General features: G+C 37.1%; 1 protein-coding gene across 2 annotated transcripts; it reads right to left on the bottom strand.

Annotated features, from left to right (window-relative positions):
* Positions 1-8,936: 8,936 nt before the first annotated feature.
* On the bottom strand, positions 8,937-15,376 carry PHOSPHO2 (phosphatase, orphan 2). 2 transcript variants are annotated; one of them, XM_027055538.2, is made up of 2 exons: positions 14,922-15,376; positions 8,937-9,699 (listed from the first exon to the last, which is right to left on the bottom strand). In XM_027055538.2, the coding sequence occupies exon 2, from the start codon at positions 9,671-9,673 to the stop codon at positions 8,948-8,950; it is 726 nt and encodes a 241-aa protein (XP_026911339.1). In that variant the 5' UTR covers positions 9,674-9,699; positions 14,922-15,376; the 3' UTR covers positions 8,937-8,947. The 2 variants fall into 2 exon arrangements, with proteins under 2 accessions (XP_026911339.1, XP_026911338.1); XM_027055537.2 differs by lacking the exon at positions 14,922-15,376 and adding an exon at positions 9,911-10,004.
* Positions 15,377-15,573: the final 197 nt, after the last annotated feature.

The raw sequence follows: 15,573 nt of genomic DNA, 5'->3' as shown, positions 1-15,573 counted from the left end.
GGAGGGGCAGAGAGAGAGGGAGACACAGAATCTGAGGCAGGCTCCAGGCTCTGAGCTATCAGCACAGAGCCCAATGTGGGACTCGAACCAATGAACCATGAGATCATGACCTGAGCTGAAGTCAGACTCTTAATCGACTGGGCCTCCCAGGGGCCTCTGTTTATGTATTTTTAAATGAATGATGGTAAATTTCAAATTAATATAGGCAGTTTTTATTAAATAGATTTAAAAGTTATGTAACCACCTATTAAAAAGTCATTCTTGGGGCACCTGGATGGCTTAGTAGGTACAGCATGTGACTTGATCTCGGGGTTGTGGATCTGAGCCCCATGTTGGTTGTAGAGATTACATAAAAATAAAATCTTTTTTTTTTTTAAAGTCATTCTTGGGGTGCCTGGGTGGCTCAGTTGGTTAAGCGTTCGACTTCGGCTCAGGTCATGATCTCGTGGTCCGTGAGTTCGAGCCCCGCGTCGGGCTCTGCGCTGACAGCTCAGAGCCTGGAGCCCATTTCCGATTCTGTTTCTCCCTCTCTCTCTGCCCCTCCCCTGTTCATGCTCTGTCTCTCTCTGTCTCAAAAGTAAAAAATAAAAAATAACATTAAAAAAAAGTCATTCTTTACAATATGTTAGAAATGACAACCTTTGCAAATATTTAAGCTTATGATGAAAACTTTTCAATATCAACCTGAAAATGTGGAAGTGGGTATAGTTTTTCAGTTGTTTGGGGGGGTACTTGTGCAAAAAACTTATGAAAGACCACAGGTCTCGCTTCAAAACAGGAACTAGTCTACTACTGTGTGGGAGAGGGTCACTTACAAGATAGCAGCTTATTGGGAATATGTTTTTGGGTGCCACAGTTAAAGCTAAATTCCAGATACAATTAACACAAGACAGAAAAATAAACTAGAAAAATTTTCAATTACAAGCAACAGAAACCCAATTCTTATAACCAAAAAAAAAAAAAAAAAAAAAAAAAAGAGTAAGAGTATTGGCTCAAGTAAACCAAGACAGACTGATACTCTTAAGTAAATCAGAGATTAAAGCTCTCCAAAGACTCTCTGTCTCATTTAGTAAAAGCCTAATTACTTATACCGGCCTCCTGGACCCCCATGCCCAGCTGTGCCTTCTGCCTTCACTAGGAACATCATTGCTTCAGGGCCTCACTAGTAGCTATTTCTTTTGCCTACAACTGCTTTTCCCAGTTACCACCATGTAACCTGCTTGCTCACTTCCATCAGGTTTTTACTCAAATATCAACTTCCCAGTGAGGCCTTCTTCTACCAACCTATTTAAAATTGTCTCCCTATTCCACATGCTATTCCTTATTCCCCTTATCTGCTTTATTTTAATCCGTAGTACCTATTACCGTATACTATATATTTATTTGCTTATTTATCAGATTATTGTGTGATTTCTCCCACTAGAATATAAGCTCCAGAAAAGCACTGATTTTTGCCTGTTTTGTTCATAGTTGTATCTCCAGTTCGTTTCTGTAATCCGAGAACAATGTCCGCATGTAACACGTGCTCAATAAATATTTGTTGTATAAATGAAAACATGAATGGATTAAAAGGAAGACTTCCAGAATTTTGTTTAAAAACTTGCTCAAGGGCCCATAGTTCTTTAGGAAATTCCATAAATGACTTATTCTGTAGACACTGTCCTCCTGCAGCATGGTCTGAAAGGTTTCACTTTTTAAATTTTTTTTAGTGTTTACTTATTTTTGAGAGAGAGACAGAGCATGAGTGGGGGAAAGGCAGAGAGAGAGAGAGAGAGAGAGAGAGAGAGAGAGAGAGAGAGAGAGAGAGGAGACACAGAATTTGAAGGATCCAGGCTCTGAGCTGTCAGCACAGAGCCAGATGTGGGGCTCAAACTCACAAACCAGATCATAAGCTGAGCCGAAGTTGGACGCTTAACTGACTGAGCCACCCAGGTGCCCTCGTTTGATTTTTAAAAAGTAATCTCTATGCCCAACGTGGGGCTCGAACTCATGACCCTGAAGATCAAGAGTCTCATGCTCTACAGATTGAGCCAGCCAGGCGCACCTCCTTTCCATTTTTTAAGGTGTGGACCACAGTACCTCTTTCATAAAGCTTTTCTTACATCAGAATTAGCCAATGAGTGCAAAACAAAGTGCTACATGGTCAGTTAGTCCTTCCTTGACCTAAGTACTTTTAGTTTATGCTATTAAGTTGCTTTATGAATCATACTTTGGTATTACAAATTATATATGTATATGTCCCACCATTTCAATCAAATTGTAAATTTGTGGAAGGGTATCTTATTTTGTAAGAAATTTAACCTATACTTCCACAGGTTTTTGTTTGCACACAGTAAGTGCCAAATTAATTTTTGTTGAATGAAGTATTTTTAGCCTCCAAAATTGTGTAATAGCATTTTCTGGATTTAAGTGTGAGAGGGCTAAGTTGTTCATGGATATCTGAAAGAATATCTTTCATATTGAACTGAGGATAATAAAATATTGTTTGGACCAGGTTGTGAAATGCATTGTGGTTTTGGTATGTAACACAATCCGGAAAATGACTAGAGTAGTAGAAAAAATATGTGAATGAGCAAGTTTTCCATTTTGCACTGATTATAAAAATCTTATGAGGTAAATAATGTTTAGTTTAATTATAAATATTATTTACTAGTTTTTTAGATACACAAATGAAATATTATTTAAGTACATAAGACAAACTAATTTTTTTACCAAGTAACATTTTCCATGAACATTGGGCATTTCTAAGAATTTCTGTGTTAGTAAATACCTATATTAATATTTTGTTTCTGGGGAGCCTGGATGGCTCAGTTGGTTAAGTGTCCAACTTCAGCTCAGGTCATGATCTCACAGTTCAAGCCCTGTGTCAGTTCTAGGCTGACAGCTCAGAGCCTGTTTCAGATTCTCTGTCTCCCTTCCCTCTCTCTCTCTCTCTCTCTCTCTCTCTCTGCACCTCCCCTACACTCTCTCAAAATAAATAAAAATTTACAAAATTACAAAAATAAATAAACAAAAGAGTAACAATATTTAGTATGTACAATTGCTATATCCTCACTTGCTCCACAAATAAAAGATACTGCCTCTTAAGCATAAAGTAAGTAGTTCTCTAACAAGAATTATTTAATTCCTCAGGAGATATTTGGCAATATTTAGACACATTTTGGGTATCACAAGTTGTTGGGAGAGATGCCACTGGCATCTAGTGAGTATAGTTTGAGTTCCAATCAGATCCAGATAGCACAGGTTTGATACACTGGGGAACAAAAAATCAAAGGGGGAAGAACAGTGTTTATGTTAAAAAGGCAAAATTAAAAAAAAAAAAAAAAGATGGCTAGATAGAGGGATGGATATGTGATAAAACAAGCAGAGTAAAAGGTTAATGGTAAAATCTAGACAGTAGATACACATGTGTTCTAAAGGGCCAATAACGGAATATTATGAAATACTGTATGTCCCTAAATTTCACAACTTACATGAAATGGACAAAGTCATTGAGAGACATTATGGTGGTTTTAAAGTATATCAAACATTCTTTAACTCCACCTTCAAAGGTGGAGTCTGATCCCCCTCCCTTTGAGTGTGCGCTTAACTTAGTGTTTTGTTTTAATACATAGAATAAGGTAGAAGTGATGGTGTTTGATTTTTCAGACTAGGTCAAAAAAGGCATTGTGGTTTCCTCTCTGCCCTCTCTCTTGGGTCACTCACTTGGCAGGAAACCATGTCTTTAGGACACTCAAGCAGCTCTTTGGAAAGGCCCAAGTGGTTGGAAATTGAGGCCTCTTGCCAGCAACCAGTAATAAATTGAGACTTGCTGATAACAAGCAGCGAGGAACTGCAGCCTCCTGCCAAAAGCCACCTTGCAAGCAGATCCTACAGACTTAGTCCAACTTCCCTGACTACAACCTTAGCCAACATCTTGACCCATTAAAGATCCTCAACAACCCAGTTGAGTGCTCCTGAATTCCTGACCCAGAGAAACTGAGATAATGCTTATTTTTAAGCTGTTAAATTTTGAGGTAATTTGCTATGAAGCAATAGTCAACAAACTACCAAAGTTTACTCAAGAAAAACTATATAAACTGAATAGTCCTCTATCTATTAAAGAAACTGGATTAGTAGTCAAAAATCTGCCAACAAAGAAAACTCCAGGCCTGGATGGCTTCGATTTTGAATTGTATCAAACATTTAAGAAAGAAATAATGCCAGCTATTAGTTTGATTGTTGCTCCTTTCAAAGTCAATTTTTTCTCTGATCATTTTATGCTTTTTCCATCTTTGATTGTCAGTAGTTTTACAATGTGATTCCATGTGGTTTTTCCTTTTATTTATCCTGTTTGGGGTTCATAAATACTTTTTAATTTAATTTGATGTTGCTTATCAACTTTGTAAAGTTCTCCATCATTATCTTTTCAAAATTTTTTTTAAGTTCTCCATCATTATCTCTTAAAATACTGCATATTTCATTTTCTTTCTCCTCTCTTTCTAGGACACCAATTTCCTAGGTTAGACCTTATTTATCTTCCATATCTCTTAACTTCTCTTCTGTATTTTCATTGTTTTGTCTCTCTCTGCACCATTCTGGATATTTTCTTCTAACTTGTGCTTGCTCACTAATTCTCTCTTCAGATATGCCTGTTCTGTTGTCAATTCATCCACCAAGACTCTAACTTCAGTCATAGTAATTTTCAGTTCTAGTATTTCCATATTGTGTAATTTTTAATTCTTTGCCAAAACACTCTATAGCTTGTGTGTGAACATGCTAACATCTAGAGGTCCTGCAGATCTGTTTAAATGGAAGCTTCTGCTGGTGTTTGTTCTTGTCTTTTGGTATGGCTACTTTTCATTGTATATCCCATAAGGTACTTGCAAAACTATTTACAGATTTATTTTGAGGCCTACTGTGTTAATTTTCTATGACCGCATAACAGTATTACCACAAATTTAACATCTTAAATAAAATATATTTATTATCTCATACGTTCTATGGGTCATGAGTCCAAACAGCTCCACAAAATGCTCTGTTCCAGGGTCTCACAAAACCAAATCGAGGTGTCACCCTGAGCTGTGATCTCAGCTGATGTTCCACTAGGAAAGGATCCACTTCCAAGCTCACATAATTGCATCATGCAGTTCCCTGCAGACTACTGGACCAGTGGCTTACTTCTTGCTCTTGGCTAGAGGCCACCTTCAATTGCTTGCCAGGTGGCCCTCTCTGATGTCCTGTTCACAACATGGCAGCTTGCTTCTTTAAAATCAAAGGGGAGAATTTCTTAACAAGATGGGCATCACAATCTGATATAATATCATCATGCCACATTATCACGCACATTGCATCATTTTTGTGGTATTCCACTGATTAGAAGCAAATCATAGATCACCTCCTCCACAGACAAAGACACACACACACACACACACACACACACACACGGACTACTGGGATACAGGGATCATGGGAGGCCACCTTAGAGTCTAGGTACCATATTTAGGATATTAATTTCCTTTTGAGGGAATTTAGATTTGTTTCTGCCAAGCCCCTGGGAGCTCTAAATATCCTAGATAATCTCATTTCATTTCTTTACTCAATTACTTACAAGTAAATGTGCTTAGACATAATCTAACTTATTAATTTAAAGCAAAGATTTACTTTTTCAACCTAGAAAAAAATAGATGGTACCAATTTTTCCCATTAAATTATATTGAAAAATCTCTATTTCTGGTGCCCTCCATAATGAAAAGACAATTTTGCTATTATTACATAATGGAAATTTATGACTAAAACATGAGAGCCTAGAAATCAGCATAGAATTACAAAACTTTCAGTGCAGTTGATGTTTTGCTAATATCCTCATATGAAAGTCTCATAAATGCTGAGTATTCATACTATTATATATTGTATCACTCAAGTCTGCATTGCTAATCTTGAGAAAGAACAAAGCTGGAAGTATCACAATCCCAGATTTCAAGATCTACCACAAAACTATAATAATCAAATGGTACTGGTACAAAAACAGACATATAGATCAGTGGAACAGAATGGAGTCCAGAAATAAACATACAATTATGTCCCCAATTAATCTTCAATAAAAGAGCAAAAATTATACAATGGAGAAAACACCATAGTCTCTTTAATAAATGGTACTGGGAAAATTGGGCAGCTACATGCAAAATAATACACCAGACCACTTTTTTATACCATACACACACAAAAAAAATTCAAAATGGATTAAAGACCTAAATGTGAGACTTGAAACCATAAAACTCCTAGAAGAAAGGTCAGGCAGGAATTGCTTTGACATAGGCCTTCACAACATTTTTCTGGATATATCTCCTCAGGCAAAGGAAACAAAAGCTAAAATAAACTACTAGGACTACACAGAAATAAAAAGCTTTTGCACAGCAAAGAGAACCATCAACAAAACAAAAAGGCAACCTACTGAATGGGAGAAGATACTTGCAAATGATATATCTAATAAGGGGTTAATTTCCAACATATATAAATAACGTACACAATTCAACACCAAAGAAACAATCTAATTTTTAAAAAATGGGCAGAAAAAAAAATGGGTAGAGGACCCGAAGAGACATTTCTCCAAAGAAGACATACAGATGGCTAATAGACACATGAAAAGATGATGAACATCACTAATCATCAGGGAAATGCAAATCAAAACTATAAGCAAATACCACCTTACACCTGTCAGAATGGCTAGTAACAGAAAGACATGAAATAATAAGTGTTGGTGAGGATGTGGGGAAAAAGGAACACACATGCACTGCTGGTGGGAATAGAAACTGGTACAGCCACCATGGAAAACAGTATGGAGGTTTATTTTAAAAAGAAAAATATAAATACTATATGATCCAGTAATTCATTCCACTTACTGAGTATTTACCCAAAGAAAACAATACCATTATTTGAAAAGATACATGCACCCCTATGTTTATTGAAGCATTATTTATAATAGCCAAGATATGGAAGCAACCTAAGTATCCACCAACAGATGAATGGACAAAGAAGACATTGGGGCACCTGGGTGGCTCAGTCGGATAAGTGTCCGACTTCGGCTCAGGTCATGATCTCATGGTTCATGGGTTCAAGCCCCGTGTTGGGCTCTGTGCTGACAGCTCGGAGCCTGGAGCCTGCTTTGGATTCTGTGTCTCCCTCTCTCTCTGCCTCTGCCCTGCTTGCACTCTGTTTCTCTCTCAAAAATAAATAATAAACATAAAAAAAAAAAAAAGATGTGATGTGTACACATACTGTAATATCACTCATCCATAAAAAAGAGAATGAGAGCTTACCATTTGCAACAACATGGATGGACCTAGAGGGTATTATGCTAAGTGAAATAAGTCAGATAAAGAAAGACATATACCATATGATTTCACTTACATGTGGAATTTGAAAAATAAAACAAAGCAGAAACAGACCCTTTAATATCCCATAAATATAGAGAACAAACTCATGGTTGCCACGGGGGCATGGTGGGGAAGGGAAAATGGATGAAGAGGAGTGGGAGATACAGGCTTCTAGTTACGGAATGAGTAAGTCACAAGGATGAGTCACAAGGGAATATATATATTCCCTATACTTAGTATAGGGAATATAGTCAACAGTATTGTAAAAGCCTTGCATGGGGACAGTTGGGAGTTACACTTGTGGTGAGCACAGCCTGATTTATAAATATGTGACATATAAACTTGTCCACTATGTTGTACACTTGAAACTAATGCAACACAGTATCAAGTTAACTTCAATTAAAAAATAAAAATGACAGGGTGTCTGGGTGGCTCAGTCAGTTAAGCGTCTGACTCTTGATTTCAGCTCAGGTCATAATCTCATAGTCTTGAGATCAATCCCAGCATCAGGTTCTGCGCTGACAGTGGAGGCTTCTTGGGATTCTCTCTCTCTCTCTTTCTCTCTGCCTGCTACCCATGCCTCTCTCTACAAAGACTGAATTGCTAAATAGAAATAACATAGTGATCAAACCAGCATACTGGAGTTATAGTCTGTGATGCGGATATAAATTTAAAATATATGAAGAACGTTATTTCATTTCAAAAGAAAATCTGAGATTGATGAAAACTTGGGCAACAGATACTACATCCCTATCTTTAAAATACTGAATTGGGAGTAAGACATTATATACATTTGGGAGCCTTTTATTATTTTTTTTTTAACGTTTATTTATTTTTGAGAGAAAGAGACAGAGCATGCGGGGAGAGGGACAGAGGGAGACACAGAATTGGAAGCAGGCTCCAGGCTCCGAGCTGTCAGCACAGAGCCCGATGCGGGGCTCGAACTCACAAACCGTGAGATCATGATCTGAGCTGAAGTCGGACGCTCAACTGACTGAGCCACCCAGGCGCCCCAGGAGCCTTTTATTCTTATAGGAATAAGGTATCAGGCTTATTTTTAAGTTCTGTAACTACTGGACATGCTTTTGAAGTAAGTATCTAATAAAGTAAAATATATGACTACTTACTCCCTCTGGAAATAAATTTAAAAATACAATCTATCTATCAACCACCAGTAGTAGAGACACCAATTACACCTACCTCAATTCTGTACTTCTCTTTTCCCCAATTTTCCCCAGGCACATGGTCATCCGGAATAATACATTTTTCATCCTTTCTCGCAGTTAGGCTGGAGCACTGTGACTAAGTTCCGGCCAAAGAAAAGTAAGGGTACAAACTTCTCACTCACTGCCCTCCTTCTTGCTGGCTACAGTGTTGATGCAAGGGACAGAGCTCGAACAGCAATCTTGAAACATGAGATAGGAGCCAAATGCTGAGGTTGGTAGAGCACCACAGCAGCCTTTTGATACTTACCTCTGAAATTTTTTTAAGTGAGAGGGAAAAAAAATCTTTTAAAGCCACTGGTATTTGAGATTTTAGTTTTATGCTGCTGTACCCAACCTTAACTGATACACATTTCAATTGTTCGTATATTAGTCCTTTATTAGAAATTGTAAGTGAGAAATTATTTCAACACCTGAAGACCAAACTACAACAGAAGATTCCATGGGTTCAAGATTTTGAGACATCCTGGAAAGAGTTTTCTGTAAAGTATATCCTTTCCGTGGCATGGCAACATCACTCTTCTTTAAAAAAGTTACTGGACAGACATCATTTCCACCATCACCTATATAAACAATTCGTGTATAATTCACTCCCTGCTGTGACTGTTTATCTATAAATTCTACCAAAACTACGTTTTTGCAAAGATTTTTTGGGCACCTACTGCAAGAATGTGCATGGTAATTTTCCACAGTGAGATGACCATTGCTATCAAAAGCTGCTGGATTTGTAAACACTTTATCAAATACATCATGAAAACCGGTAGCTTCTAAAACCCAATCTATGAAGACTGAATTTGAATCTGAAATAATGATGCAGTCAAATTTATCCTTGTTCTTCCTTATAAAGTTCAAAAGTTCCACCATCCCCAGAGTGAACGGCATTGATGTCACTGCTCTTTTCATTTCATCTTCTCTTACACCTTCATCTCCCAAATACTTAAAGACTCTGCCCATAAATTCTGTCCAAAATCCTTTTTCATAAGAATCTTGTAGTTCAATAGGAAGCTTTTTCTCTGGAGCACACTGTACAATCCAGGTGTCACTATTATCATCTATGATTGTATTGTCAAAGTCAAAAACGAGCAAAATTTTCATGGTTCCAAAAGCAAATTTGGGTTATCCTGAAAAAGAAGAAATATTATTTCCTAAACATACTATTTACATATTTAGCTATTAACAAACATTACTGTTAATCTGCTAACACACAGGTTCTAATAAACAAGTTAAAATGATTACGCATTTTAAGACCATCATTTAAGCACTTTTCCCTAAGAAGTAAAGTTCATATGTATTTTAGGTAAATGGAAACAGATTATCTAAAAGGATACTCACAGTATTATTGTGTTTCTGTGGGGATGCTTCTTTGAGCACTCAGAATTAAACTACAGAGTAAGCCAATGAGAGGAATAATGAAATAATTACTCTCTTACAGTCTAATTTAGAAAAATTTTAAGACAGAAAATAAGTAGGCTAATCACTCTTATTGTCTTTAAATTATCAATCACAAATTAGTTTGAAATATTTACAGTAATCCTCATATTAACACATCATGTAAAATATAAATTCTCTGTATACTGACAAAAATTCTGACGAAATTTAACTTACTATGAAATCTTGCAAAAATGTGAATAATTTTCCTAAAAAACGTATTTAGCTTGAAGTCATCAATGCCAGTGTTATAACTAAATGGTTGCTTGATGCTGTACTTGAATTCTAAACAAATTACTTAAACTTGGGAGTCAATTCCATTCTTCCAGACTAGAAGTAACTTTTGTTAACAATTTTCACATTTATTTATATTGTCTTTAGATAGTTTAGTTCCAGAGTACCAAATAATCTGGGTATATGTGAAAAATCACATTGCTTATGATATGACAATTACTTAATTCTCTGTTTTCATGAAATGACACTGAAGGTCATTAATTATAAATCTCAAGAGAAAAGGAAAAACTAAACTGGTCAACAGACAGTATGTATAAAAATTATGTAAAAAAGACAGTTATAAAGAATACCCAAGAGAAGCTACAATTAGTGTAAACAACAACAACAACAAATTTTTCAGTGTAACTAATATTTTTAAAGATACCACAATACACCAGGCCCTGGACTAAGAACTTTACAATTTCATCATCTCACTTAATTTCATCACCCTATTAAGTAGAAATTAACTTCATCTTAGAGACATATAAACTGAAGCTTAAGTGTTAGTTAAGTTGGTTAAGTATTAGTTAAGTGGAAGAGCTAGAATTTGGACTCAGGTCTGCTTGACACTCTAGTTCATGCTTAAAGTACCATACTCTAATGTAAAAATAATCAGTTTATTTTTACAAATTTTAAATATTTTTTAAAGAATTTTTTTAATGTTGCGGCACATGGGTGGCTCAGTCGGTTGCGCGTCTGACTTTGGCTTGGGTTGTGATCTCACAGGTCATGAGTTCGAGCCCCACAGGGGGCTCTGTGCTGACAGCTCAGAGCCTGGAGCCTGCTTCAGATTTGGTGTCTCCCTCTCTCTCTGCCCCTCTCCTGCTTACACTCTGTCTCTCTCTCTCTCTCTCTCTCTCTCAAAAATTAATACACATTAAAAAAATTCTTTTTAAAAAAAAATTTTTTAATGTTCATTTATTTTTGAGAGAGAAAGAGACAGAGTGTGAGTGGGGGACTCGAAATCACTGACTGTAAGATCATGACCTGAGCAAAAGTCGGACACTTAACCGACTGAGCCAACCAGGCCCCACTGTTTTTTAATTTTTCAAATTTAATTTTTCAGATTATTTTTTGTAATCTCTACATCCAACATGGGGCTCAACCTCATGACCCCAAGATCAAGAGTCACATGCTCCTCTGACAGAGCCAGCCAGGGACCCCTCTTATCAATCAGTTTAAAAATAAATACTAGATAGATCATTTTGACAAAAAGATGCTTAATTACATGAAAACATTCATTAGTCTCAAAGTACACACTAACCCTAATACCACATCTGTGACCATTCTGAGGTTTTAACAAGAAATCCTAAAAAGAGGGGCACCTGGGTGGCTCAGTCGGTTAAGCGTCTGACTTCGGCTCAGGTCACGATCTCAAGGTTTGTGAGTTCGAGCCCCGTGTCGGGCTCTGTGCTGACAGCTCGGAGCCTGGAGCCTGCTTCAGATTCTGTGTCTCCCTCTCTCTCTGACCCTCCCCTGTTCTGTCTCTGTCTCAAAAATAAGTAAAAATTTAAAAAATTAAAAAAAAAAAAAAGAAATCCTAAAAAGAAAAGTGAAGAACCCCAGCAATAAGAAAAAGAAGAGATAAATTAGAAATGGAAAACATGGGGGCACCTGGGTGGCTCAGTCAGTTAAGCGTCCAATTCTTGATTTAGGCTCAGGTCATGATCTTATGGTTGGTGAGTTTGAGCCCCGCATCAGGCTCTGTGCTGGCAGTGTGGAGCCTGCTTGGGATTGTCTCTCTCCCTTCCCTCTCTGCCCCTACCCTGCTTGCTCTCTCTCTCAAAATAAATAAAAACTTAAAAAAAAAATCTTTTTTTAATGGAAAACATGGCATTTAACCACATATATTCTCTGGCTTATAACAATAGATATCTAGTAGGTAAAATTGAGAATAGAGCTTGTTGGCTCAAACAGGAGTAAGTATTCTGTCTCTCAATTTAGGGTATCTGGAGAACAACTAACCTAGAAGGGTATCTCCTGTTGTGTTTAAATTTAGACAGTATATAATATTCTGATACTCTGGATCCTTGTATCTCTAAATATCTAATCCAGGTATCTCTGATTGGCTGCCAGGGATTTAAGTGCAGAATTCACTCTCTCACAAAACAACATAATAATCAGCAATAAGGCAGAGTGGACAAACACATTAGTACTACACTCCAGGCACACTTTAAATTAAACATGCTTTTCAAGCATTCTGAGTTTATAATTTTTAAAAATTTTCAAATGTAACTCATTGGTTGAAAACTGTCTCAAGCCTAGATTTAATCAGCCACAAGTAACCTAAATTCCTGAACTATTAACCTCAAAGTAATAAGATATATCATAAACTTGAAGTTAACATAGTTCTGCTGTTGACTATTAATTTCTACCTGAAGGTGTACTTTTCTTAATTTCGGATCTTTTTCTATTAGTTGTTTTTTTTTTTTTTTTTTAAGTTTATTTATTTATTCTGAGAGAAAGAGAAAGCACAAGTCAGGGAGGGGCAGAGAGAGGGAGAGACAGAATCCTAAGCAGGCTTTGCACTGTCAGTGCAGGGCCTGACACAGGGCTTGAACCCACGAACTGTGAGATCATGACCTTAGCTAAAGTCAGACACTTAACTGACTGAGCCATCCAGGAGCCCCTCTATTAGTTTCTTGTCACCACTCAACATAAACTTTTATTAAAAATACTTACTTGACTTAGTATTTCCAAGACAATTAATTTTAGCTCAGAATAGAGCTTAGGTTAAATAGTCATGACAATCTTCAGTTTTAAACACCAGCCAGTTTCTAACCAACAGTACCCCTACTCTATATGCAGGGAACAAAGTCTTCTGGTTTGGAGCAAAAAACAGAGACTTCTTAACTCCTAAAATTAATAAAAGTATTTAAGGTATTTTTAAATTTATGTTTTCTAACTATACTGTTTTCTCTTATATCAGAAAGTCACCTATTAGAAATAGGAGAAACAAAATTTTGGTTAAACAAAAACCTTAAATATAAAACAGGAAATGTTATGTGAATATAGATTTTTATCCAGTGGATATAAACACAATTGTTAGGCTGATTATGCTGAGATTTCCAGATTTCATCATTTCTTTTTACTTGTTAAATAATAGACAAGTACCACATTCTGTTTCAATAAACTTTCAAAGATTAGTGCTATACTTTAATAGAAATGTCTCCAAAACTTAAGGATGTGCACCAAAATTTAGTTTTAAGAATGTGAATCTATTTTGGGGCTCCTGGGTGGTTCAGTCAGTTAAGCATCTGACTTTGTTCAGGTCATGATCTCAAGGTTCGTGGATTCGAGCCCTGGAGCCTGCTTCAGATTCTGTCTCCCTCTCTCTCTGCCCCTCCCCACTTGTGTTCTGTCTGTCTGTCTCTCAAAAATAATAAACATTAAAAAATTAAAAAAAAAAAGAATATGAATCTATTTTGAATACAATGTTAAAATTCCAAAGGCAGTTATTGATTATTCTCTCCAAAAGCATGAACAGGATATATTTGGTATATCTGCAATGTTTCCAGTGATTAACAATAGCCTATGTGTCTTTAACAATAATGAAAACTGGAAACTACATAGATATCTGAGAATTGGGGACTGCTTAAATAAGATATGATAGCCAGATAATGGAGTATTTATTTAGCCAGTAAAAGCTAAGATGTTCAGTTCAAATTAAACAAGTCACTAAACAGTGTATACAGTAGTATAGTCCCATTTTTGTTTAAAAAAGTTAAAAAAGCCTATGTGTACAATGGTAAGATCATGGGTGCCTCAACTTCAGTGCATTCTTTTTCTACACTGGTTTTGTAATAATTTGTCCCCAGAATAATTTAAACTGTTTCAGATCAGAGTGCAAATAATACCTTAATTTCATAACAACAACAACAAGAGTGGAGGTCAGCAGATAAGTAACTAACTCTAGATAGACTTAGCTATAAATATCCATGAGTTAGTTGAACCAGGTGTAGGAAGTCAAATGATATCAGACTATCATGTCAAACAGGCAAATTACTGACACTAAATTTTATATGATTCAATACTTTCTGTAACCTATTGAGTTAAAATTCCAGAGAATTTTTGTTCGGAGGCAATTCTCTATGGGTCTCTACTGTTTCTAGATGCCTTACAAGCAAGGCATTCAGCACTCTATGCTCTGGGCTGTGCTGTCAAAAATGCATATATACTGAAAGGCATGCTTAATGTTCACTATAATAAACATTATGGTTCCCTAAGCTCAGGGTTCCGGTCCTGTAATGCAACACACTCCAAGTGCAGGCGATTTCTGCCTCTTTGCATCACCCTGTGGCAAGTGGGGCAACAGTGCTAATATTCTGGCTACTGCCACCGCTGTAAGTAATTCATCTGTGCTCTAGGGGTCTATGTCTTCTACAAAACTGTCGCAGGCTAAGTTGTTAGCGCGCAAGCAGGATAAAATCTCTGACTCTTCCGAGTTCTTGACATTTTTACAACTATGCTTCCAAAAAAACCACCAACGCCACCAACGCTGTATGTGCAAAAGCTAGTTTCTGTCAACAAATATTTTATTAATCTTTTCATACTTACCAGCATTATGGTGGTACCTCTGATAGAAAACCTGAAGAAAAACAGGACAACTATGTGTTAGAACCTTAATGATTAAAAATCTTACCTCCTTTCACTTTGAGTGACTCTACTTTGGTGCCTAATGTGTAGGTGTCCTAGCCAACTAGCTTATAATGATATCATTTGTACCTCGATGTGTCAGAAAAGGATCTTCTGAAAACAAGCCTGCATCCACTCTTAACAGATTTTTGTGCCCTTAGTGGTCTGGCTGGTCCCACAAATGCATTCAATTTACTATACTGTATTTAATAAGCAATTTGAAGGATCTTAAAGATCCTAATATCAATGTTCCGGCACAACATCCAAGTTTTAACATTCCTTTTTTTTTTTTTTTAATTTTTTTTAAAATATAAGCTTCATCTAGCTCGGATCATGGCTTAGAAGCCAAAGTCTTTACAAACAGATTTTCTGTCAATTAATCTCTGGGTTTTTCTGGAAGGGAGGCCTTTGCCCTCCACCTTCCACCCGCGAGGAGATCGGTGGGCCGCACACACCAAGCATAGGCCTCGCTCTCTCACACACCTGCCGGCCCGCCCCGAACGTAGGTGCAGGCACCTCGTTGGGGGTCATCTCCCGTGAGGATCGCGTTGGATGAGGCTGGGAGCACCAGGCCGGGCCGGGTCCCCAGGGCTCCTCGCCAACCCAGACGTCGGCAGCCGTCCTGGCCTCCGAGCCGCTTCCGCGGACTCTGCCCTCCG

Source organism: Acinonyx jubatus, chromosome C1 (genome assembly GCF_027475565.1).
Source record: "Acinonyx jubatus isolate Ajub_Pintada_27869175 chromosome C1, VMU_Ajub_asm_v1.0, whole genome shotgun sequence".
Classification (NCBI taxonomy): Eukaryota; Metazoa; Chordata; class Mammalia; order Carnivora; family Felidae; genus Acinonyx; species Acinonyx jubatus.
This window is presented reverse-complemented; position numbering and strand designations above follow the sequence as displayed.

Coding starts and splice junctions, on each gene's coding strand:
- PHOSPHO2 (XM_027055538.2), bottom strand. CDS start 9,673: ATGAAAATTTTGCTCGTTTTTGACTTTGACAATACAATCATAGATGAT.